At 38.1% G+C, this 23,986-nt stretch overlaps 6 protein-coding genes and 1 pseudogene across 7 annotated transcripts; all 7 read left to right on the top strand.

Annotated features, from left to right (window-relative positions):
- The first annotated feature begins 132 nt into the window (after positions 1-132).
- LOC110762652 (B3 domain-containing protein At5g26805-like) lies at positions 133-634 on the top strand. Its single transcript, XM_021965313.1, has 2 exons — positions 133-501; positions 611-634. The coding sequence occupies exons 1-2, from the start codon at positions 133-135 to the stop codon at positions 632-634; spliced, it is 393 nt and encodes a 130-aa protein (XP_021821005.1).
- Positions 635-1,120: 486 nt separating this feature from the next.
- LOC110762549 (thiamine-repressible mitochondrial transport protein THI74-like) lies at positions 1,121-5,004 on the top strand. The gene is made up of 8 exons (XM_021965197.2): positions 1,121-1,556; positions 1,975-2,370; positions 2,593-2,807; positions 3,272-3,342; positions 3,484-3,591; positions 4,081-4,198; positions 4,501-4,636; positions 4,784-5,004. Exons 1-8 carry the CDS (start codon positions 1,461-1,463, stop codon positions 4,847-4,849), a joined length of 1,206 nt encoding a protein of 401 aa, XP_021820889.2. The 5' UTR covers positions 1,121-1,460; the 3' UTR covers positions 4,850-5,004.
- Positions 5,005-5,623: 619 nt separating this feature from the next.
- On the top strand, positions 5,624-8,482 carry LOC110762591 (ER membrane protein complex subunit-like protein). Its single transcript, XM_021965235.2, has 6 exons — positions 5,624-5,891; positions 5,988-6,044; positions 6,346-6,499; positions 7,014-7,111; positions 7,203-7,268; positions 8,205-8,482. The coding sequence occupies exons 1-6, from the start codon at positions 5,763-5,765 to the stop codon at positions 8,241-8,243; spliced, it is 543 nt and encodes a 180-aa protein (XP_021820927.1). The 5' UTR covers positions 5,624-5,762; the 3' UTR covers positions 8,244-8,482.
- Positions 8,483-9,005: 523 nt separating this feature from the next.
- MAPR2 (membrane-associated progesterone binding protein 2) lies at positions 9,006-9,603 on the top strand. The gene has a single exon (XM_021965236.2). It carries the CDS (start codon positions 9,136-9,138, stop codon positions 9,436-9,438), a length of 303 nt encoding a protein of 100 aa, XP_021820928.1. The 5' UTR covers positions 9,006-9,135; the 3' UTR covers positions 9,439-9,603.
- Positions 9,604-11,408: 1,805 nt separating this feature from the next.
- Positions 11,409-14,800, top strand: UBP22 (ubiquitin-specific protease 22). The gene is made up of 3 exons (XM_021965300.2): positions 11,409-12,526; positions 13,147-13,265; positions 13,540-14,800. Exons 1-3 carry the CDS (start codon positions 11,763-11,765, stop codon positions 14,316-14,318), a joined length of 1,662 nt encoding a protein of 553 aa, XP_021820992.1. The 5' UTR covers positions 11,409-11,762; the 3' UTR covers positions 14,319-14,800.
- Positions 14,801-16,125: 1,325 nt separating this feature from the next.
- LOC110762648 (putative folate-biopterin transporter 2) lies at positions 16,126-18,902 on the top strand. Its single transcript, XM_021965311.2, has 5 exons — positions 16,126-16,902; positions 17,188-17,447; positions 17,569-17,664; positions 17,746-17,916; positions 18,125-18,902. The coding sequence occupies exons 1-5, from the start codon at positions 16,536-16,538 to the stop codon at positions 18,722-18,724; spliced, it is 1,494 nt and encodes a 497-aa protein (XP_021821003.1). The 5' UTR covers positions 16,126-16,535; the 3' UTR covers positions 18,725-18,902.
- Positions 18,903-19,040: 138 nt separating this feature from the next.
- Positions 19,041-23,717, top strand: LOC110762649 (putative folate-biopterin transporter 2; annotated as a pseudogene). Its single transcript, XR_015832889.1, has 5 exons — positions 19,041-19,858; positions 20,182-20,441; positions 20,539-20,634; positions 20,710-20,870; positions 20,965-23,717. The product of XR_015832889.1 is annotated as a putative folate-biopterin transporter 2 (transcript).
- Positions 23,718-23,986: the final 269 nt, after the last annotated feature.

Here is a 23,986-nt window from a genome sequence, read left to right as displayed (position 1 = left end):
ATATCAGGCTCTCCGCATGATGGTCTCTTAAGACCATTAATTTGCTGATTGTGTTTATATATACTTTACAAAGGCGTTGCCCTGCACAAGTCTTCTTCTACTTTCTTAATCCCCATAGCTTTCACTGCTTCAATGGCGCAAGAAGATGATCAGAGCAAGTGGAAAATCAAGAAGGAGCTTACGGCATTAGATGTCGTAAATCATTTCGTCTATTTAGACATGAAGGACGTGGAGGAACATATATTGAGGCTTTGGAACAAAGACAAGATCATAAGAGTAAGAACAGATTCCACAAAGATCATGGTTAAGGATGTTGACACCAACACCCAACACGCACTTCATTTTCACATTTACGATTACAAGCCAGAGGCTAATGCCACGCTAGAAGGCGAATGGGGTTGGGATTTTGTTACGCGCAGAGGGCTTGGTGCTGGTGACCAGATTGGGATTTATTACGGAAAAACTGGTGAATCTGAATTCTGTTTTAGCGTCTTGAAAAAGGTTGCACCTTCGAGTGCATCATCCATACGACCGCTCTCGCAAACAAATTAAACGTCAAAGATCCTAATTTGCTTACTAATGTAATTGATTTAAGTAATGTTATTTTTAGGTAGGGTTCTTGGAATATAAGTAGAGGATCTGTATTCATAGTTCTTTGAATAGAGACTTATAAATGAAGAATAACGTACCATATATTACATTCAAGCTCTCTCACCAAGAACCCTAAATTCCAATTTATATGTTGAAAATCCACAGTTTTCTCCAATTGATTTTATGAGAATATGTAACAGACATCCGTTTTTAATTTTTTATTTCATTCTTTAGAAGTGATATTAAAGATATTCGAACACACGACTTCTAATGCATAGATAACTACTCTTGCATCCCGTTTTCAATTTAAAGTGATTGCCAATTGAGATTAAAATCACAAAAATAAGCAAATTACATAAATTAAAAAAACCGAAATTGAGTCCACACGAATGGAAGTGAAAAATTGCTGATGGACCAAAAGTATTAAAATAAAATAAAATAGAGTGTAAGTGAATAAAAGAGAACTGAGCACTTTAACGAAAATGTATTTTTATAACTAAAATAAGCATTGCTAGAAAGCGCGCCAGTTTTACAGATTGCCACCTTGAAGGAAGTATAGTTGATACAGTACCACCTGTCACTCTTATTGACTCATCTGCTGACAGATTCACGTTCAACAAGAAAACTGGAAAAAGTTAAAATCTTTCTCGCCTCTCACGCTTTGGAACTTCCAAAGTCACGCAACAACCGAAAGAACCAACCTTTGGTACCAAAAAATTAAAAGAAAAGAAACCCAAAACCCTTGAACAAGATACAAGTTGGATTGTCTTGCTGCGTGTGGAGCTTTCGTGAAGATGTTGATTTTGTAGCCAAATTGAGATTAACCCAGTTCGTATTTTGGGTCAAAATTCAAAAATTCTTGAGGCTTGATGCTGATTTTGGTCATGGGTTGGAAGTACAACGCGGGTTTGGGGTTGATTGGCACGGTTGTCTTCATATGGGTCGCTTCTGCAGAGGTTACTCAGGTTTGGGTTCATTCACAGCCCTTTGTTTCCTTTTCTTTTTGAAGTTTTGATTCTTTTTCTTTCTCTTTTCAAAGTTTGGTTTTTGACTTCAGTAGTTTAGCTGGTTATAATTTACTGTTCTCATAATAATATTTGTGCTCTGTTTGTTTATAGGGAAAGAAAAGAAAATTACACTTTAAAAACATCACTGCTGTCCTCACTGTTCCATTTATATGTTTCTTTTGGGGTTCCTATGGGTTGATTTTCTTTCAGGAATTTTTTTTTGGGGGAAAAGGTCTCTCTCTCCTAATAAAGAAGTTATATTTCTCGTCAAAACTGTACATTATTTTGTTAGGCTCATTATACCAGATATTTGAAGGGTGCATTCTTCTATTTCTATGATTTGAAAACTTAAACTTCCACTGGTTTTTCCATGCAGAGAATTTTCACCGAGTACAAACAGCCGTTTGCACTGACTTATCTCGGGATGTCTCTAATGGTTGTCTATCTACCTATAGCAGCTTTGAAACATTGGATCTGCAGCTTACTGAAACCAAATTTAGTTGATAATTTCTATAACAATGAGAGTGCCATGAGCACTTCAGTTGGGCTTGATATCCCACTTATAATAAATGAAATGCACCACAGTCCAGAAACAGATGTTACAAGCTGCCCAGTTACTGACAAAGATCTCAGCAATAGGGAAGAAGGGCGGCCTCTAATCGCTAAGAGTGAAGAATATGAGTCTCACTTGCTTGAACAAAGTGATCAGCTTAGTCCCTGGGAAATTGCAAAATGTGGCTTAATTCTTACTCCAATATGGTTTCTTACAGAGGTAACATGAGTCATTTTGGCACTCCTGTTATTCATATCACCTTTTTGGACTTCGATTTGCATTTTAAATTGCTTGAGGAATTGCATTAATAGAAACATAAATCTTCATGGATCTTTGGTTTGTTTTCATATGCATGGATTAGTTGTATGGTCGGGCCAATCTCATCAAGGTCCCTTTTAAAAGTGGTAAGTGACTTAGTGAAATCACTTTGATCTGGTGCAGTATCTGTCAAACTCTGCGCTGGCAAATACCAGTGTTGCTAGCACAACTGTCCTAACTTCTACATCGGGGCTCTTTACACTTTTCTTTGGAGCTCTTCTTCGTCAGGATTCCATAAGTATTCCAAAGATGGTTGCTGTCTTTGTCAGCATGGCTGGTGTTGCCATGACCACAGCTGGAAATACTTGGGCACCTGATGAACTGCTGAGCATCTCTCAGTAAGTTTTTAATCGTTGCTTCAGCTAGTAGTAATAACTGTTTATTGTGCTTTCTAATTTCTTTCCGGTCAACATGAATGCCTTAGTTTAGTCCTCCTATCTGCCCATTCTATGGGTGCACATAGTATCAACTTGTACTGTGTTTCCACCCTGGGTTCTAGGTCGCATGAAAATTTTTAGCTTATAGAATAATTGTATTGACATAAGGTTGGCTTTTTCGAGGGGAATTTAGTTGTTTCCTTCCCACCGGAAGGAGGTGGGGTGGGGTGGGGAATATATAATAAGAATGACATCTTGAAGGTTATGTAAATTTTAGATGGTTTTATTTTTTTATTTTATGTATTAGTTATAAATATATTTGACTAATTCTTAGATATCTGTGTTCCTTACTCAAGGTAATATTTGTTCTTTTTACTCACGTTTCACTAACGTTTTTGAAATTTTATATTGTTCTTGTTGCCAAGGACTAGAAAGCACTCTATAACTGGAGACATTTGTGGTCTTCTCTCAGCAGCATCATATGGATTATTTACAGGTAATACATTCCATTCAGAAATCCAGTGTTACTTAAAAACTTTTACAAATAAATAAGTCATCAACTGATATAACTGATATACAGTTTAATTATTTGTTGAATTTTTGTGTGATTATTAAGTTTCTAGTCTTATACATGCAGTGTTACTGAAGAAATTTGCTGGATCAGAAGAGGAAGGAGATAAGGTTGACGTGCAGAAGCTCTTTGGATACATTGGTCTCTTTACTCTGCTTGGTCTGTGGTGGCTTGGTGAGTGGAATAATAATTACAGGATCTATTTATTTTCTTTGTCTTCCAACCTTCTGAAGTTAAATTAGACTATGTTAGCATACCATGATGGATTTCAGGCGAAACTTAATAACTAGATCAATGGTTGCAAAAGATAATGTAAGTTGGACTGTATCAGGCTATTGTTTATGATTTTCGCACTAGAATAAAATTGGCTTGATTGCTATCATGATTTCTAGTGTTTTTCAGCACAAAAGTCTCTTTATATGAAGGTTGTTAGAATTGAGTACGTTATCTTAAGATTGTTACAAGAAAAAAAGAGAAATTGAAACAGAGAAATCATAAGATAGTTGGAAAGAGAAGTGTAAATATATATTGCAGTCTCTTAAGCTCTGTATGTGGTGGAGTTTTCAAATGGAAAGGGCTTATAACGAAAAGATAGTGCATATTCTTGGGTGCCATGTTATTCTGTTTGAGTTGTATTGCTCACAGAAATTCTTTCCCATGCAGTGTGGCCGCTCAATGCCATCGGGATTGAACCTTCTTTTGAGCTTCCACAATCGAAATCTGTTGGGGAAGTTGTGCTGTTAAATGGCTTCATGGGGAGTGTTCTTTCAGATTATTTTTGGTATGTAAAATGGCCTTCACAAACATTGGGGTCAATGTGGCACCACAGGGACATGAAAGCATCAAACCATGATTTCTGTTATATTTATTACTTGCCATCTACCTGTAAAAGGATTCTTTGTGTTCTTATAAATGGTGCACAATTGGCTTTTCATAGATAACTTCTAAGAGGTCGGTTCGAGTCTGTTGTGTGGTGGCCAAATGTATTATCAGTACTTTCTGCTATTTTTTTGTTTTTTCCATGAAGCTACAAGATGCTTGTGCCTAATGTTTTTAACATCAAATCAACGAAAACTTTGACAGGGCACTTTCTGTGGTTTGGACTTCTCCATTAGTTGCAACATTGGGCATGTCCTTGACAATTCCCCTTGCTATGGTAGCTGACATGGTAATTCACCGCCGCCATTTTTCTGCAGTCTACATCTTTGGTTGCATTCAGGTATGTGTATTCATATTATGCTTCATTCATATTGTGACACAAGGCTCGAACTTCTGCCGTCAAACTTACCTTGAGACATGGCTCCCAACGATATAGTTGGTTTTGCTGCAGTAAAAATTTACACTAACTACTTTCCATTGGACTCAGGTTTTTGCAGGTTTTGTGATGGCAAACCTTTCAGACAAGTTTTCTAGAAAGGGAGAGTTGAAATAGTGATGTATAGAAAGCTCAGAGAAGTTCCTAGTTTGCATGTAGACTGAATATATACATAGCATACGTAAGATATAGGAAACATCAGCTGCCCTTGTATTGTATACAACATACAAAGACTAAACATGGGATTTTTGGTAGATTTTCATATGCTCAAAGTATGATGGTCTCTCTCTCATAATTTTTTTTTATTTTTGGTGAATTTTCATATTCTTTTCTCTGTTAACCTGGCTGATGAAAGTCACGAAACACTGCTTCAATAAGAATTGTAAATTTTGATGTAAAAATTGCAAAGTTTGAACCGCGTCCGTCCTGGTGTGATCAACTAAACAGTGAACAAAATGTCAGCTTGGGTCAAGCCAGTAGGCTAGGGCAGTCCGTCCTGATGTGATCAACTAAAAGGTGAACAAAATGTCAGCTTGGGTCAAGCTAGTTGGCTAGGACAGTGTCAATGAGTCTGTCCTGTGCACTCAAGTTCGAGTCCCCTCTTCCGCATATTAATTGAGGCACTAGTAGGCTTGGCCAATTAGGGCGGTGGAGTTGGGCTATGGTTTACAGAAGGAATAATTGGGCTCAGCCCGATTTGATACTAGAGGGTCAGCATTTCCACTGGCCCGAATTGGGATATTGGATTAAGCTGGGGAAAAGTTTATCTTATCTCACATCCAATCAAAATCCAAGAACTTAAACAAATTAAATTAAATTAACAGATTTTTGCCTCGAAATTAGAGAGTCACTTATGACATATGACATCAATTGAAAATTGAACCAGCAACAACTTTACATTTAATTGAAAAAGAAAAAAACAAGCTAAAAACCAAGAAGCCGACCCGAGGCATTGAGTTGAGAGAGCGATATTCGTACCAAATCTCTAGTTTCTGACTTGAGCGAAAGTAGAAGAGAAGAGAAGAAGAAGATGGAGAAGGGAAAGGGAGTGATGGGAGCAGGTCGAAGATGGGCCGTTGACTTGACTGACAACTCAACCTCCCCTTCTTCCCGCGACGTCCCTGATCCTCCTGGCTTCTCTCGCACGTCCCTCGAACAGGTTCTTTGCCCGTTTCTCTCTTTCTTCCTCGTCCGATTGGGATTTTGATTCGTTCTCAATTGATTTGATTGGGGTTTTTTTTTTGTTTTTCTCTAGGACGATTCAACTGTGAGTCGCCAGAAGAAGGATGCCGAATCTACTTGGAAAGCTCAGGTTTTTATTCCCCTCCCTAAATTTACATCTATTGAAACATTGAAGGATTTAGGGTTTCTTGCGTTCGTCTTTTAGACCCAGGATTTCGGACATTTTGAGGGGTTAAAAATTGTACCTTTACGTCTGAACTTAGTAATCTGATCACAAATTATGAGAAAGATTTGATGAGGAGCATGGTTTAGATTGCGGATGGATCACCATTTTAGCTGTTTGTTTACTGAATTTTGTTTACCCTCGTTATACCAGTGATATTCGATAGTTTGGATTTGTGGGATCTCATGGTTTCTTTATGTTTGAGCAGAAAGCTTGGGAAGTTGCGCAGGCCCCATTCAAGAATTTGCTAATGATGGGCTTCATGATGTGGATGGCTGGAAGTACAGTGCATTTGTTTAGCATTGGAATCACATTTTCTGCTCTTTGGCAGCCCATAAGTGCCTTACAGGGTGTAGGAAAGGGTAAGATGCCTGCTATACTTTTTCTTCCCATACAACTGTTGGTAATTTTTTTTTCGCCCATCCATCGCTCTATATGTGTGGATTACTCAGGTACATAAGGATGGAAAAACATTAAGTTTCTTCTCTGCCTAACATGAAATCCTGTATTATACTTGCTTGTCTATATTGCTGTATCATCATGCAAGTGCTTTCAAATAACCACCATTCATGGCCTTTGGACAGTTAATGTAGTGCTCCATTTACTTGTCTCGCTGACGTGACTATCTACTTCTTATAAATGTTGTTTGGCATGATTGATTGCTGAGATGTTGCATGTAGAATTTTCTTTCTTTTTCTTTTCCTTTTTTTTTTTTTTTTTTCCTGTTAACTGTAGTTTCAATAGGACTTTTTACCACCTTCATATACCCATGCAAATTTTATCGAGGACATACTTTGTGTGTTTGTCAGTTGATTCATGCATATACTTTATTTGCTCGGCAGTTTATTTCTTCTCTCTTTTAATGTGATTCTGCAGTTTTTGAGCCCTACAAGGACAGCAAAGTAGATCTTATTGCCCCAAAGTTGCTATTCATTGCCCTTAATTTGGGGGGTTTAGCACTGGGTGTTTGGAAGGTGAATTATATTTGTTCTCCTTTAATTGCTTTATCCCTTATGGTTATCTTCTTAGAAATCCCGTTTATTAAATTTTCATTTTTCTTGGCAGCTTAACACTTTGGGGTTGCTTCCTACACATGCATCTGATTGGGTTTCATCCTTACCCCCTGCTCAGGTAAAATTCTTCCTCTTGAGGTGAAATTCATCCGGCATGTGGGATTTTCTCAATTTATTTTGAAGCATGTCATTTGCTCTTAAAATGTCTGCACCACTGTTTTTACCTAAGCAGTCGCAACCATGGAACCATTCTTGACTTACACTGATTCATCCAACTTGTATAGTGAAGTTGATTTAAAAAACAGTTCCTAGCAAAATAAAGTTTCTTGTAGTGGAGAACTCTCCCTCCCTCTTCACTGTAGGGATGGAGAATATCATAGGCTGTCCATAATCAGATTAAATTTTAGTCATTAAATGCTTCTAAACAACTTTGTGCTTTTCCAGCACATGATAAATAAAGAACCAGGCAGCTGATTGAGCTTCTGAGTGAGTTAGTAACATAGCAGCTAGGTGGAGATAGTTAGGGAGGATAGTTCAAGCAAATAATCAAGTGGATGAGGTAGTTGCTGTGTTAGTAAGTTGTAAGTGGCGGGAAGGTGATATTACAAGCTGCATGAGCTGTATAAATAATAACAAAGAATTGTATTGGAAAGGTTTCAATGAATGTTTACAAGGAACTGCAGGCTTCCAGTGGGTAGATTACAATTCCATTGTTACTCTCGACATGCACACCTGTGGCCCATATACAATGTACAACCCATATCATATCACACACTACAGTACGCTTCTGACTGTTGAATGCTGACACCTTAGTAGTTTCAAACTTCTTAATATCTTGGAACTCCCATCTAAAACAGCAAAAAATCTGTTTATTGCACATTTCATGCATGTAATTGTATTTTCGTTCTTTTTTCAAAATGTGCAATTTACTGGTACACTCAGCAGGAGGTGAGTTGCCATTTGCCCAAATGCCATTCATGGTGGCTTCTCCTAGCTGTTTCGTAGCCTTCACCTTAGGGCTCCTTTAACCATTTTTGTTTGGTCCAAATTTCAGGAGGTTGAGTACTCAGGTGGTGGCATTCCTCTATATTGACGCCAATGTTGGGTTTTGACGGCTGCCAATCTCAAGATAAAAAGATGAATGGCATTTGCAGATGCAGGATGAGATCCTGTTGCTGTTTACTGGCAAACGACGCATAGCTGGTCTTGATAATGTGATTCTTTCGAGTTCTGAATGATATAACTAAATTTTGTGGCCGTAGACACTGAGCTTGTAGTACTTGTTCTAGTGACTCAATGGATTATCATGAAATCTATATTTTAACACTTTAATTTTGCTAGCAGTTTTGATGGTAATCCAAATTGAATTGTGCTTTATTAGGTTTGGGCAGAGGTATTGACGAATCAATTGAGTGGGGAGTTGCGACTCTCCTGAATTTGGATCTTACAGGATCAAGGGTCGATTATTTACTTATTTGTGTCAATGAGTAGGGGAGATTTGACGTCGTAGTTGGGAACTTTTTAACGATTTGAAAATAAGTATCACTAGACTAATAACTAGTCGTTTAGTCGCATCAGTTAACGGTGCCTCGTTAATTTTGACTGTAAACCAGTGCCTCATACAATGTTTAAATTCAACAAAAATGTTTTGATCTGAATAGCAAAAGCCATTTGAATTTAAATGAACTGGATACTTCCAACTGGGTTTTTGACGCGATAATCATGTCAGAAAACCCAAAGAATATATTAAAGAAAAGAAATAAAATCAAAACTTTATATTTTTGTGTAGAAATAAAATTCTCACTTTCAATATCCACCGTTCTTTAAAAAAATATATACTGAAAATAAAGATTTTTAATTATTTTGGTTGTTGAGAAACTTAAAAATTAGGCAATCGAATAATCGAGCATCCTCGTCGCTTACTGCGATAGCCAACAACCTCTGAAGTCTTTGTCGTCCTCCTCGGCATCTGTGTGAACCCAACCATGGAGCTAACAGCACAGCAGCTGATCCAATACAACGGCACCGACCCATCAAAGCCGATATACGTGGCACTGAAAGGTCGCGTCTTTGACGTGACGGACGGCAAGTCGTTTTACGGGCCTGGAGGGCCGTACGCGATGTTCGCGGGCAAGGATGCCAGCAGAGCTCTGGCGAAGATGACCAAGAACGAAGAAGACATCACTGCCTCCCTCGACGGCCTCTCAGAGAAGGAGATCGGCGTCCTCACCGACTGGGAGAAGAAGTTCGAAGCTAAGTACCCAGTTGTTGGCCGTGTTGTTTCTTGAAAGTTCTCTATTTTCAATTAGAATTCTTGAAAAGTCTCAACCTTTTATCGTCTTTATGACTTAAATGTATTGCTTCTGGGTATCTGTGACTTTGTATCCATGTATCTGATCTTGGATGTTGTGTATGTTTATCCATGGATGAATAAATGACTATGGTTGTGTGAATTTGGTTTTGTTGATTTGGCTGAATTTTGAGCCTGTATGGTTGAGAAGTTATGCAAATTTTTGCAGTTTGATCCAACTGTTCATATGTGCATTGTTGTGTTGTTCACTGAAATCCCTAATTTTGATGTTCCAAGGCACCAGGTTTTGCCTGTACTGGTGCAACAATTGCAACAATTGGTGCATGAGACTTATGCTGATTTCGATTTCTCTGCTAGTTTGGGTGCATTAGTTTTGTTCCTAACTCTTCCCAAGTCTGCTGCTGTAATTAAAGTACAGCAGAAGACTGATTTAGCTAGCCCATTGAGAATGTTGACAATTAGAACCTCAGCATGTTGACAATTACAAGTTTTGGCCCCGTGAATTGGTCATATCAGTTCATCTTTGCAGATCCTTTTCTTTTGGTTTCTTTGACTAGAAGCAGTTGTTGTTGGGTTGTTCATAGTTTTGGCACTTGATGAAGGAAAATCTGAATATATGAACTTAAACTAAATGCTTGGTTACTGATTGTCACTACGCTGAAGTTCTGTTTCTACAAGATACATAGATTCTGATGGAATCAAAGTGGACTTCTACCAACCCTTTTAGTTGTCTATGTAGATAAATTAACTCTAGATTTGTTATCTTCCCTAGGCCTTGTTTTGAGGACGAAAATCTCACCCCACATCCGTCAGCACTTTCTCAAGTCTCTTAGTGTGTATGATCTATGCAGAGTGCTTAGTGCATTGTGCGGTGTACAAAGTGCAAGAAAAGTTTAATGTGTATGTTGACGTATCCTCAACGTCATCCAAAGTGCTAACCTGGATTGTTGTCACTCTACATGATGCGAGGCATGTGCTCAAATGCCCATGTTGCAGTCTCTCTCTTTCTCTCCTTTCTAAAGCACCAAAGGTTGGGGAAAACTATAGTGTTACAGGTACTCTTGTCTCTATCTCTCTCATCACGTGAGGATGTTATATGAGGAGAGAGATAGAGATGAGGGCCGGGATATGCTAGAGATGGAGACAGGCGTGGTATACACCCGAGATGGGGAAGTGTTTGTTGAAAGGATGATGGTTGATATACGAAAGCATTTTTCTTCAGCTTTGTCTAAAACAATTCATGGCAATCAGTACATTGGCAGGGGCACTATATGACTGATAATAACCCTTTTTTTTTCTGTAAAGCTCGAAGAGACATTATTTCTGTTCTTTTGTAAAGCTCGATGAGACATCTAGACAGCTTAAAAGTTACTGCTCCCTTCGTAAACTCGGCATACTATAACAGATAATTCATCGATGTTGATTCAATGACCGGAGACTTCTAACTAAACAGATTGTTTTTTTCTTGTCAAACTTGTAACTACACATTTTATAAACATTAATTTGAGTCCATGCCATGCTTCCATTTATTGGACTATACATATGCTTTCATTTATTGGATTATACATGTTATTAAGTTGATGTCGATATCGGTGTTATAAGTCTCACTTATTATTGTTATTCTTTTGTTCTTTATCAAATCGTGAGTGAATTATATTTTATAAAGAAATGTAAAATGTAAGACATATAAAATATTAAAATAAACAGAGACTAGCCCAAAAACCTTACATGATGGATGGGGCATCATTGTCCTCCTAGCTGTTTGACGGACCTGATCACTGTGATGAAAATTTTGACGGTTTAGATCTCCTTCAAAATAGGAAGTGGATAAGTAAAGTGCTTTGCTCCACGTGCTACGAAAACCCTGAATATAATTTTTTTTTTTTGGGGTGAACCCCTGAATATAATTTCACTACTCTTTTAAAAGCTATTTTATTTTTATTTTCTTATTTTTCAAAGGAAATACTATACACTCCATGAGAAGACTCTACGAGTCGGTATAGAAATCATAATTTATGCTCAAAAGGCACCTTCTTCATCCCCCCTTCTTCAAGTCATCCCTAAACAGAGCACAGAAAGCCCTGCCTTTTTTCCTCTGTCTCTCACATCACACCATAACCATCCACCGAAACAAATCCAGACCTTTTGTTCCCACTCCATCTCTTTACTGGAATATTGGATCTTGCTTTGTTAATCTTTATTTTTATTATTAATCTAATAATATTGCCATTTTTGTTAATAAAATTTTTGTTTTTTTGATTTGTAACGAATCAGAGCTTCCTTTCTCAATCCTTATCAAAGATGTCGACTAGAAAACCTTCATACACAAACCCAAAACCCTGCAAGCACCTTTCAGCTTACAAGCTCAAACATGGCTTGAGTGGCTATAAATCACTCCAAAAGTGCCTCAAGACCACCCCAAATGGAAGGACGAGTGTTCAGAATCCAGGCACAGAGATACCCAGATGCAGTTCCTGTAATGGGTATCAAGGTAGACTCTATATTTGTTTGATTTGCTCTTCAATCTCATGCTCAAGCCACGCCCTTTTGCATACCCAGTCTGAGATTGGCCACTATTTAGCTGTGGACATTGAAAGGGCTGAGCTTTATTGCTGTGCGTGCTCTGATCAGGTCTATGATCCTGATTTTGATAAGACTGTGATGTCTAAACACATGGTGGACTTGCCATATAGCACAAATAGTGCAGACAGTATAGGAGAGAGACTGTGTGAAAGGAAGAGGCTGGGTTCAGGTGTAGAATTAGTGGATTTGAAGAAGGCCGAAAAGTCGGCTTTGACGAGAGATCAGAGGGCTAAATCATGTTACCCATTGGGTTTGAGGGGATTGAATAATTTGGGCAATACTTGTTTCATGAATTCTGTGTTGCAAGCACTACTACATGCACCTCCTTTGAGAAATTACTTCTTGAGTGATCGGCATAACCCCAAAACATGCCGGAAAAGGACTGCGAATCGGCTGTGTTTGCCTTGCGAACTTCATGGTATTTTCTCGGCTGTGTATTTGGGGGATCGGACTCCTTATAGCCCGGCTCAATTTCTTTACAGGTCTGACATTGCTCTGCCAGTGTGCTCTTTGGTTACAGCATATCTTGCCAAGTTAATAATGCTTGGTTTTGTGATTTGATGAATGATTTTTATTGTTCTTGATACTATGGGGGCCGAAGCCCGAACAAAGAAATAACTACAACAGATGGCTGATTTATATTGGATAAACATTTGTTTCAGGATTTTCATTGCCGGTTTTTGTCTCTGCAATTTGTCGGTTTTGAAGTTCCTTGGATAAGTATAGGAAGTGTTATATCGCTCTCTTAGCAAGTGGAGATGAAGTAATAACTTTTTAAGTTGTATACGTGCAAATTGCATAATGTGTATGTCTAAGCTGGGCTTCAAGAAAGATACTCAACAGAATTGTATTTTTCTTTGTATACTGAAACCTTCAAATTAGGGTTTGTGTGGTTGGAGTTAGTTGGATTCTTCACATTAATCTATTTAGAAGTGACATGGAATTTCTGGAAATGATGGCACCATCTTTCTGATTTTGGATCAAATTCTTATTTGATATGTGATGCTAAATCTCTTGTTAGTTCTTGTATGCTTGTATTTTCTTAATTGATACATGGAGTAGACTTACTTTTCAACTGATCCACACTATCTTTTACTTGAAGTTGGTGGCAGCATTCAGAAAATCTGGCAAGTTACGAGCAGCAGGATGCTCATGAGTTCTTCATTTCAGTCTTAGATGGGATCCATGAGAAAGAAAGCAAAGCAAGGAACCAAATTAGAGGTAATTATCGGTCGACTGTTGGCATTGTGGTCTCGCCTGTTATGTTTTCAAGAGAGGGATAATACTTGGAAGCACTTTGACACTGTTTAGAAGGATGTAGAACTATGGAGCCATCTATTACTGTATCTAAAGAAGTTCAAGAATCTCAAAAGGATTAGATGAGTTGTGTACACCTTCATAGGATACTGTAGAAGTAATAGATGCATGTGCAATTGTTGTTTTTACATTGTTTAACAGTTATCTTGTACTTATGAAGTTATCCTCTGTTTCACAGATACCGGAGATTGCCAGTGTATTGCTCATAGGGTATTCTCAGGACTGTTGAGGTCCGATGTCACTTGTATGACTTGTGGATTCACCTCAACAACTTATGACCCTTGTTTGGACATATCACTCAACTTAGACACAAGCCATTGTTCTTGGTCAGATGCATCTAATAAGCCAGTCAAACCAAATGACAACAGCAGTTCATCTACTCTTTTAGGTTGTTTAGACTTGTTTACAAAACCAGAGAAGTTGGGATCAGACCAAAAACTGTACTGTCAGAACTGTGAAGAATTGCGAGACTCATCGAAGCAAATGTCCATCAGAAAGCTCCCGTTGGTGTTGTGTTTGCATATAAAACGTTTTGAGCACTCCCTGGTCAGAAAAATGATGAGGAAAATTGACAGCTATTTGCATTTTCCTTTCTCCCTAGACATGACTCCATATCTGTCTTCTTCAATTGTCAGAAACAGATTTGGAAATAGGATCTTTGCTTTTGAGGGAGATGAATCTGATATATCTACAGAATTTGAGATTTTTGCAGTAGTTACTCATGCTGGGACACTAGAATCCGGCCATTATGTGACGTATTTACGCATAAAAAACCAGTGGTACAAATGTGACAATGCTTGGATTAATGAGGTTGACGAGGGAATTGTAAGAGCTTCACAGTGTTACATGATGTTCTATGTGCACAAGATGCTTTACTATAAATCACACGAAGATTTGAGTCGCCTGCCCATTTCCACCCGGATAGAGGCATTTCACAGGGTAGCTGGTTGCTGCTAAATGTAATGTTTGGAATGATGCTTACAGTTGGCTGAACAAGAATTGGACTTTCGATATGCATCAAGGCAGGCTATGAACAGTGAGACCGAGAATGCTTCCGCTGAAGGAGGAGTTTCAAGAATCAGATCCCTTTGGCCTGAGGAAATCACGATTCCATGTTGGACGGACGGGGAAAGGCATCACCAAATTGCAGATTTTTTGAAGATCATGGTTTGAAGCAAGGATACATCCAGCTGTGCTGTTAATGGTTTGTTAATGGGTGTTTGTGAATGGATTTTGAGAGATACTAGGCAACTGGTGGAACTCAACTTCTTCATGTTGAGGTTTTTGTGCTCTTTACAAGATTCTTGCTCAGCATTTTTTTTGACTGCAGGTCAGTCATGTACAGATTAGATCTTTGGAACTAATTTTTATTTGGGGGTTCCACTAACTTTTGCTCCTCCACTTTCAAAATGTCAATATGATTTGTTAACTTTACTCTATTCATCCAATGTTGATGATGCATGAATCTTCAATTGTCGAAAAAGAAGAAGTCAGGAAGTTAGTGCCATTCGACTCTGCTATAAGTAGTCTTCATTAACCCACTTCTGCTAAGGTCAATAAAGCAACCACGAATAAAACAGGGGAAAATAGATAAGATTTAAAACCAGGAGGAAGAAGAAGCAAAAAGCAAGACGAAGACAAAAAAGTAAGAATCTTTTCATTCCTCATAGGCTCATTGCCCTTTTTGGTCTGTAATGGTTAGTCGACATAAAAATTAAAACACTTTCATTGTTATTGCCTAATCAAACTCGCATCAAGATTTGTTCATGGGAGAAACTTCTCTCCAATGGCTCTAACATGTTGACAGGAGGCAAGCTACTTAAACCAACCAACTTGGATCCATTTTATTCCCTTTTTCTTAAAGCATATATGATAAAAATCATAATTAAGCTCTTGGGTTTTCTTTGAGGGAAAAAAAAAGTCCATTTCAGGATGCATTAGGTTTTGTGGTCAACCTAGTCCAATGAGTATGCCAATTACACACACTAGTTTAATCAAAAGCGCTATCATCTCCATAAGGTTCATGAATCACATAAACAACCAATTCCTACTCTCCACCATTGAGTTAAGTAATTTTGCTTATGTGACATCTCGTGATTGGATAGTTTTCCGTGTGACCTTCTGTGAGCTTCGATTAGGAAGTACTCAAGCGTGACAGTTATATATGGTCAATAACCACGTGGTGTTACGAATCTACCCATGTTATGATACATATTTGTTTATTAAGACTATGTTATAAGTTCATGAAATATGGAACTTTCTCATTTACCCGCACCATAACAAGTGAGCTAATAACACAACTCAAATCAGAAGAAGATCGGCCTTTTAACACAAGTCTTTCCAGTTCCAGGAAGGGAGAGACTTCACCTTGTCGCAAGCGGAAGCTTATCCTTATGACTCACATGTCCCCACTTCCGTGCTCATGGAGCCAGTGGCATTCAGCCACGTGTCAGAACATCATAACTAGGGAAGTCCCATGTACATAATATTATTCCTTTCAAATACTTATAAATAAATAATAAAACAAATAAATAAAAGTAAATAAAAATAGAGGAAAAAGGAAAAGAAAAGAAGGAAAAAAAATCGGAATTTCTGACCATCTTGGCGGGTTGGTGACTTTTGAGAAAGCAATTACCTTTCTCTTGTTTGTTTTCTGCTGAGTCGAATGTTTGCGGCCGAAACTTCTTCAGATTCTTACATGAGAGCGAGGCACTACCCAACGGTTAAACTGTAAAAACTAAAAACTACTATCAGATATTGATAATTAAGAAGGGTGTAAAGAGTAAACCGGTTGGTTGGTCAAAGTCAACATCGCGGCAAGAGGCCTTCTGCTACCTTGGAGCTAGCTACCAGGCATTGGATCCATCTGAACTTGAAGTCCTCGGCTTTCACTACCAGATATCTATCATTTTGCGGAGAGAATAAATTTCACATTCATTGCAGAATTAATTGGAGAAAGCTACTGCTGTCTTTGTGTTTGTTTTTTTTTCCTTCTTTTTGTTGTGTGTGTTCGAGGTCAGAAATTCTAAGCTTCCCTCAGGAGAATCAATCACCGTGAAGAACCCAATCAGATAGAAACTGAATCTTTAACTGGGGTTTTTCATTTTGAAGCAGGAAACACTGATCTGTTTACTGGGTTGTTGTTTTTGGTAAATCTGTATTGGGAAGAGAGTGATGGTGGAGGAGGAGGAGGATCTTAAATCCTCTGGTGACATGGTGGAAGAAAATGAGCCCAAAAATGGGTGTTGTGGTGCTCTCTGCACGCCAATCAATTGGTTCAAAATGCTGTGTGTGGAAATGCATTGGAGTTTTGTAATGGGGGTGGTGGTTGTTTATGGAATAAGTCAAGGACTGGGTGGAGCTCTTTATCGCGTGGGCACAGAATATTACATGAAGGATGTTCAAAAAGTGCAGCCTTCTGAAGCACAATTTTATCAAGGAATTACTTCTATTCCTTGGCTTGTCAAGCCTCTCTGGGGTCTCCTCACCGATGTTCTCCCAATTTTCGGGTATCGAAGACGGCCTTATTTCATTGTAGCAGGTAAACTCAAAAAGTTAAAACTTTTTCTAGTTTTGATGTTCAATGTCATATATTCAATTAAGGATAACATTCTAAGTGTTAAATTTGAAATTGTAAATGCCTCAAACTTCAGTTTTAAATGTCTATATTCTAATAGATATGAATATCAGTTTAACTTTTGTGTTCTTTTGGGAAAACAAAATCAGAACTTGCCACATGGATTGATTGTTTCATGAGACGACACATTTAGCCATTTCTGGCTGATATGGTTTCCTGATTAGCTAGTCAATGTCTTGTTTGTATTAGGTTCTATTGGTGTGATCTCCATGCTCGTGCTATCATTCCATGAAAAGCTGCACATTGCACTTGCCCTTTTGTCACTAACAGCTGGAAGTGCTGGAGTGGCTGTAGCAGATGTCACCATAGATGCCTGTGTTGCACAGAACAGTATTAATCATCCGTCACTTGCAGCCGATATGCAAAGCCTGTGTGCCCTGAGTTCCTCCATGGGGGCACTACTGGGATTCTCTGTTAGTGGTATCTTTGTTCATCTTATAGGCTCTAAGGTCAGCTTCTTTCACTTGTAGCTGTTCAAAGCTTAAAAATTCTCTTTGCTTTTCATATTTCTGTTTGAAACAAAAATATTTTGTTTATTAGAAGAGTTTTCTTGTTCCTCTTCCTTGGTAGGGGGTATACGGGTTGTTGGCAATCCCATTTGGACTTGTATTCTTAATTGGAACTCTGCTTAAGGAACCTCCTTCTCCCAATTTCGCTTACACACAGGTAGTCCTTTACTCCTCTTGATTCTTGTCCTTTTCTTTTCACTTTTCATGCTCATGGTCTAATATTGCATGCTGGGCACAGGTCAATCAGAAGTTTGTTGATGCTGGCAAGGCTATGTGGACAACGTTGAAATGTCCTGATGTATGGAGGCCATGCTTATACATGTACTTTTCCCTTGCATTAAGCTTGAATATCCTTGATGGAATGTTCTACTGGTATACAGACTCGGAGGGCGGTCCATCTTTCTCACAGGTTTTTGACAATTACTTATGAGAGTGAATTTTATTATCTCAGTAATCAGTATATTTTTAGAGAATAAGAAGTCAACAGCTAAAACTTCTTTTACATGACTTCAGTTCACACCACTCTGTCCAATGTGTCATTCCAATTTTACCAGATGTCCCTGAAGGGACCACTCTGTGCAATGTGAGTAAAGTTAATCATTCACATCTTTTTGCAGGAGAATGTTGGATATATATTCTCCATCGGTTCAGTTGGTTCCCTTTTGGGGGCAGTACTCTATCAAAATGTTCTAAAGGATCATCCTTTCCGGGACTTGCTGTTCTGGACTCAACTGGTTTACAGTTTATCAGGAACGCTAGATTTGATGCTGGTCTTGCGATTGAATTTGAAATTTGGCATACCGGATTATTTCTTTGTTGTGATCGATGAAAGTGTATCTCAAATGACTGGAAGGCTCAAATGGATGCCTCTTCTTGTGCTTAGCTCAAAGCTTTGTCCTCCGGGAATCGAAGGAACTTTTTTTGCTCTGCTCATGTCAATCGATAATGTTGGACTTCTCTCAGCAACATGGGGAGGAGGCATCTTACTGCATGTATTGAAGGTTACACGGACACAATTTGATAATCTCTGGCTGGCCATTCTGATTAGGAACATCTTGAGATTAGCTCCGCTTTGTTTGCTATTTTTGGTACCTAGAGTTGATCCCAACTCTTCCATTCTTCCAACCGAAATCTTGAATACAAAAGAGGATATTGAAACTCAAGAAACAGAGAACATTGAATTGGTCTCCCTTGTGAACAGAGTTGATGATAAATAGCCCAACAATATACCTTTCACATCAAAATCATCTTAGGTTTCAGAAACGTATTAAGAAGACCAAGCCAAAGTTGCTTTAGGTTGATACTTGAAAGAGTTATGATGAATGTACTATTGTTATATATTTTTAAATTATTTATCACATTTTTTCTTATTAATGGGAGAAGTATTTCATGGTAGTCCAACTTTATATAGTGAGATCCATTAAGTAGGTTTTCTTCTATTTAACTTCTTGACACAGTGTTGATGAGAGTTCACTACGGGAACACTGTAAAAACAAAAGCCAAGACCGGATTTTGATAATTAAGTTAAGATAGTGTGTAAACTGTAAACCGTTTGGTCAAAGTCAACTCGTTCTGTTACCTTGGGGCTAGCTACTACCAGGATTTTGATGCATCTTGAACTTGAAGTAATTGGTTTTCCTGATCTATTACTTTTCAGAAGGATAAATTAGATCATCATTGCAAAATTAATTTGAGAAAGCTATTGTCTTTGTGTTTGTATGTTTTTGTTTTTTCTGTGTGTTGTATGTGCTGGAGGTTTCGTCAGCGGGTTCAAGGTTACTAATTTAAGCAGAAACCAAAGCCAATATCAGAAGTTCTAAGCTTCACTTTGAAGAAACCCAATTCGAGAAAATCTGAATCTTCAACTGGGTTCTTCATTTTCAAGCACAGTTCAGGAAAACAGGTTCCCACAGTTCAGGAAACACTAATCTGTATACTGAGTTGGTGTTGTTTTCTAAAAATCTGTATAGGAAAGTGAGTAATGATGGAGGAGGAGGAGGAGAGTCTTGATCCCTCTGCTAATATTGTGGAGGAAAATGAGCCCAAAAAAAGGGTGTTGTGATGCTCTCTGCACGCCAATCCAATGGTTCAAAATGCTCTGTATGGAAATGCATTGGAGTTTTGTATGGGGGTGGTGGTTGTTTATGGAATAAGTCAAGGACTGGGTGGAGCTCTTTCTCGCGTGGGCACAGAATATTACATGAAGGATGTGCAGAAAGTGCAGCCTTCTGAAGCCCAATTTTATCAAGGAATTATTTATAATCCTTGGATTGTCAAGCCTATCTGGGGTCTCCTCACGGATGTTGTCCCAATTTTTGGGTATCGAAGACAGCCTTATTTCATTTTTGCTGGTAAGTGATCCAGTATTAGTTTCCTGTTAGCTCAAAAGTCAAGAACTTTTTAAGTTGGTTTTCATGTTCAAGGTTGCATAGCGATTTTGGGATTCTGCGATCCCATTTATATGTTTACATTCTGCCTTAAATGCCACAAGCTTTAGCTCCATTTTCCTAGTCTATAGATGTGAATATCACTTGACTTTTGTGCTTTTTTGAAAAAAGTCAGTACTTGCCATATGGTGTTTAGACCACATTCTGCCTTAAATGCCATCTGGGGGTTTTAAATTTCTTGCTGACATGGTTTCCTAACTAGCTGGTTCATGTTTTCTTGATGATAGGTTCTATGGGAGTGATCTCCATGCTCCTGTTATTGTTCCATGAAAAGCTGCACCTCGCATTTGCCATCTTGTCATTAACAGGAGGAAGTGCTGGAGTAGCTGCAGCAGATGTCACCATAGATGCCTGTGTGGCACAGAACAGTATTAATCATCCTTCACTTGCATCTGATGTGCAAAGTCTGTGTGCCTTAAGTTCCTCCATTGGGGCACTAGTGGGATTCTCTGTTAGTGGTATCTTTGTTCATCTTATAGCCCCTAAGGTCAGCTTCTTTTGATTATAGCTGTTCAAAGCTTTGAAACTTTTCCTTTTCATATTTCAGTTTAAAAATATAAAGTTTTCTTCCTTTTCTCTGGTAGGGAGTATACGGCTTGTTGGCAATCCCAGCTGGACTTGTATTTTTAGTTGGAACTCTTCTCAATGAACCTCATTCACCCAACTTCGCTTACACACAGGTAATAGTTTCGTTTACTCCTGTTGATTCTTGGTTCTTTTCATGCTAAATATCTCATATTCCATGCTGGGAGCAGGTCAGGCAGAATTTTATCGATGCCAGAAAATCTATGTGGACAACATTGAAATGCCCTGATGTGTGGAGACCGTGCTTGTACATGTTGCATTGAGCTTGAACATCCTTGACGGAATGTTCTAGTGGTATACAGACTCGAAGGACGATCCTTCTTTCTCTCAGGTATTTGGCAGTCACTTATGAGAGTGAATTTAAGAAACTAAGATATGAGTATATTTTCCAATAAATAAATTTAACAATTCTAGTCTTTATGCAGGAGAATGTGGGATATATTCTCTATAGGTTCAGTTGGGTCCCTTTTTGGGGCAGTACTCTATCGGTATGTTCTAAAAGATCATCCTTTCCCGGGCTTGCTCTTCTGGACTCAGTTGCTTTATAGTTTATCAGGCATGCTAGATTTGATGCTGGTGTTTTTGGGAACAAATATTTCGGCTTCCAATCATATGGCGCCACGTGGACAAGAATAATATCTCTTAGGTAAATTAATTGAGCCCATTTATTTGACAAATTAATTGATACTAAAAATAAGGATATTATCTTAAATATGAGATATTACCTTTATTTAAAACTAGCCTCTCCGCAGGCGCAGAAGCGCCAGCGAGAGGCTTTATTTTATTTTATTTATTTATAAATTTAAAATTTATTTTAGAATTAAAAAAAGATAATGAGTAGTTGTTTTCCATAAAAATAGGATCCATTATCCGATTTTTCTTTTAATTTTAAATTTTTTTTAAATATGAAAAAGTGTGAATTTACCATATTATCCTCATTTAATTAATAATTTCAATTCTTAATATTTGCATTAACGGCATTTTCTGGTATTTTGAATGTTTCACCATTCTCTGCCTTTTGCTTTATATATATAGAAGATAATATCACCAAATTAAGATATTATCTAATTTGGAGATATCATCATCAATTAGTGATTTGATTCCAATTAAATCCCTAATTGACTCGATCTTTACAATTTGGGGAAAAAATATCTTCCTTCCAAATAAGAAGATATTCTTTGAAAAACCCTAGATGCCTAGAGCCCTATAAATACATAGCTATATCCAACAAAAAATGTAATTCAATTTCTACTTAAAAAACCCTACACTCTCTCTCACCGCTGCCCCTCTCTCCATATTTCCCTATCACGGCTCCGACCACCCGGTTCTGCCCATAGAGAAAACTGCGTACTCTTTTTTAACTATTGTTTCTCCTAGATACAATCGAACTAACTTAGGCATCGGAGTGTCTTAAAGGGCGAAGGATCTTCAAGCGGATATTCTCTAGTGAGAATATTTGCACAGGAAATTAAATAAGAACCTGATCAATTCAATTTTCCAAATGCAAATCACTTAAGCTAATTTTGAGAAGAAAGACTATCCTTTTTTTCTTTGTTTTGGTCTGAAACTGAAAATATTAATGGCAATAATTCCTTTGAGAAATTTAGCAGAAAAATTTGTAGAAATTGTGAAAGTTGTAGTCTTTTGTTACCAATGCCTAAGGGTCTGACCTCAATTAGACCACATAAATTTTAATTGTCTTGTTCAATCCACCAACTCACTCAATCAATTAAAAACCTCACATTAACAGATTTCTTTCTTGGGGTTTTTTCGGTGACCAAATGATGTTATTTTTAAAAATTAATGATGGTATTATGGGAATTGGGAAAATTTTGTTAAAGTCGCTCTTGTGCTTGAAAAGCGACTCAGAGGCTGCTTTTAAAATATGTTGTCAAGAGATCATTGCTTTGAAAAAAATTAAGATATTTGATTTTTACCGAACACCTTAAATTGCTTAACTTTAAAGTAAATCTTTTTTTTTTTTTGGCAAAAAAAGTATTCCCAAACGGGGGGACCAAGGATTTATGGTATGCCTTCATTCCTCTCTGTTTCACATCATCCTCTTAACATTCTTTTATTTATTGATTAAATTTTGTTTTAAGTAACTTAATTCGTAGTGTGGGAGCAAATTTCCTCCTACGAGAATATTCGCCTAAAGATTCCTTTGTCTTCTTCGCACCTCTCTCTCCCTGCAAAATAGATCGGAGTAAAAGGACCACACCCGGGGGGTGTTGGCCAAAGGCCCTCCGATGCCTAAGTTAGGATGGGTGTTTCAAGGAAAACCGGGTGGCCGGAGCCGTGTGTGGAGGCCGGAGCCTTGTGTGAGAGAGAGAGAAAGAAGATGGTGGCTAGGGTTTGTGAAGGATAATTTCTGCAGAGTTTCAGTAGGAATTTAGACGTACCTGAACCCTTGTGTGTAGCTAAGTATTTATAGGAGCCTCGGAGGCTAGGGTTTCAGAGGAATAATTCCGTAGATTGAAAGGAATTATTCCTCCCCGATTAGGCGAGATTTGATTAATTAGGGATTTGATTTATTTGATTTAAATCAAATCCCTAATTGGGGTAGGAATCAAATCAATCCCCATTTTAATTAGGTAATTGCCAATTTAATTGGGTAACTCCCAATTAAATTGAGTAACTCCCAATTAGGGCAAATAATCACCAAATGGAAGGAATTATTTGACCTAGGGTGATTTAATTCGGTTCCCACAAGTAGTATGACCAATTTTGAATAAAGGAACTTCCTGTTCAATGTTGAAAACCCTGCCAAATTTCTACAATGACTTTTATTCATTTTAAATAACTATTTCTTTTCTATTCTATTCTATGAAAGAAAACAATGATTTTAAATTTGTAGCAAACCATATCATTATCACCAAAATCATTAAAGATTTCATTAACATTTGAACAAGACCAAGCCAAAGTTGCTCACCGAAAGTTGACGCCGGAAAAAGGTTGGATCTAAAACAAGCTGTTCACCATGTGTTGACACCATAACTGACCAAGCAACTAGAAGAAACTCTAAGCAAAGCAAGAGGAGTCCCACATCGGAAATCTACAAGAAGTGAAGACTCCCTCTCACCTATAAAAGCATACCACTCTCCACTTAAGAGGGGATTCGAAACTGAGCTGGGCTCCCTCTTCAGGACTCTCCTGTTAGTCTGGCCTTCGAGTCCTGGGTCTCCAGACCCGGGGACTTGACCCCTGGGCTCCAGACTCCAAACTTTGTACCTTAGACCCTAGGCCTTCTTCCATTTATCTTTGGGTCTAATCCCCTTGTACAAATGTAAACAATATCATAATGAGAACATCTTCTCTGTGGACGTAGCCCATTCATTAAGGGTGAACCACATATATCTTGTCTTTTGTATATTCATAAACTGGCTAAGCCCTCACATACACGCAGAAGGTCCAAACCTTCACCCATCATCCATCACACCTCATCAC

Source organism: Prunus avium, chromosome 1 (genome assembly GCF_965620075.1).
Source record: "Prunus avium chromosome 1, drPruAviu1.hap1.1, whole genome shotgun sequence".
Lineage (NCBI taxonomy): Eukaryota > Viridiplantae > Streptophyta > Magnoliopsida > Rosales > Rosaceae > Prunus > Prunus avium.
The sequence above is the reverse complement of the archived record's forward strand: the minus strand, read 5'-3'. Positions and strand labels throughout refer to the sequence as shown.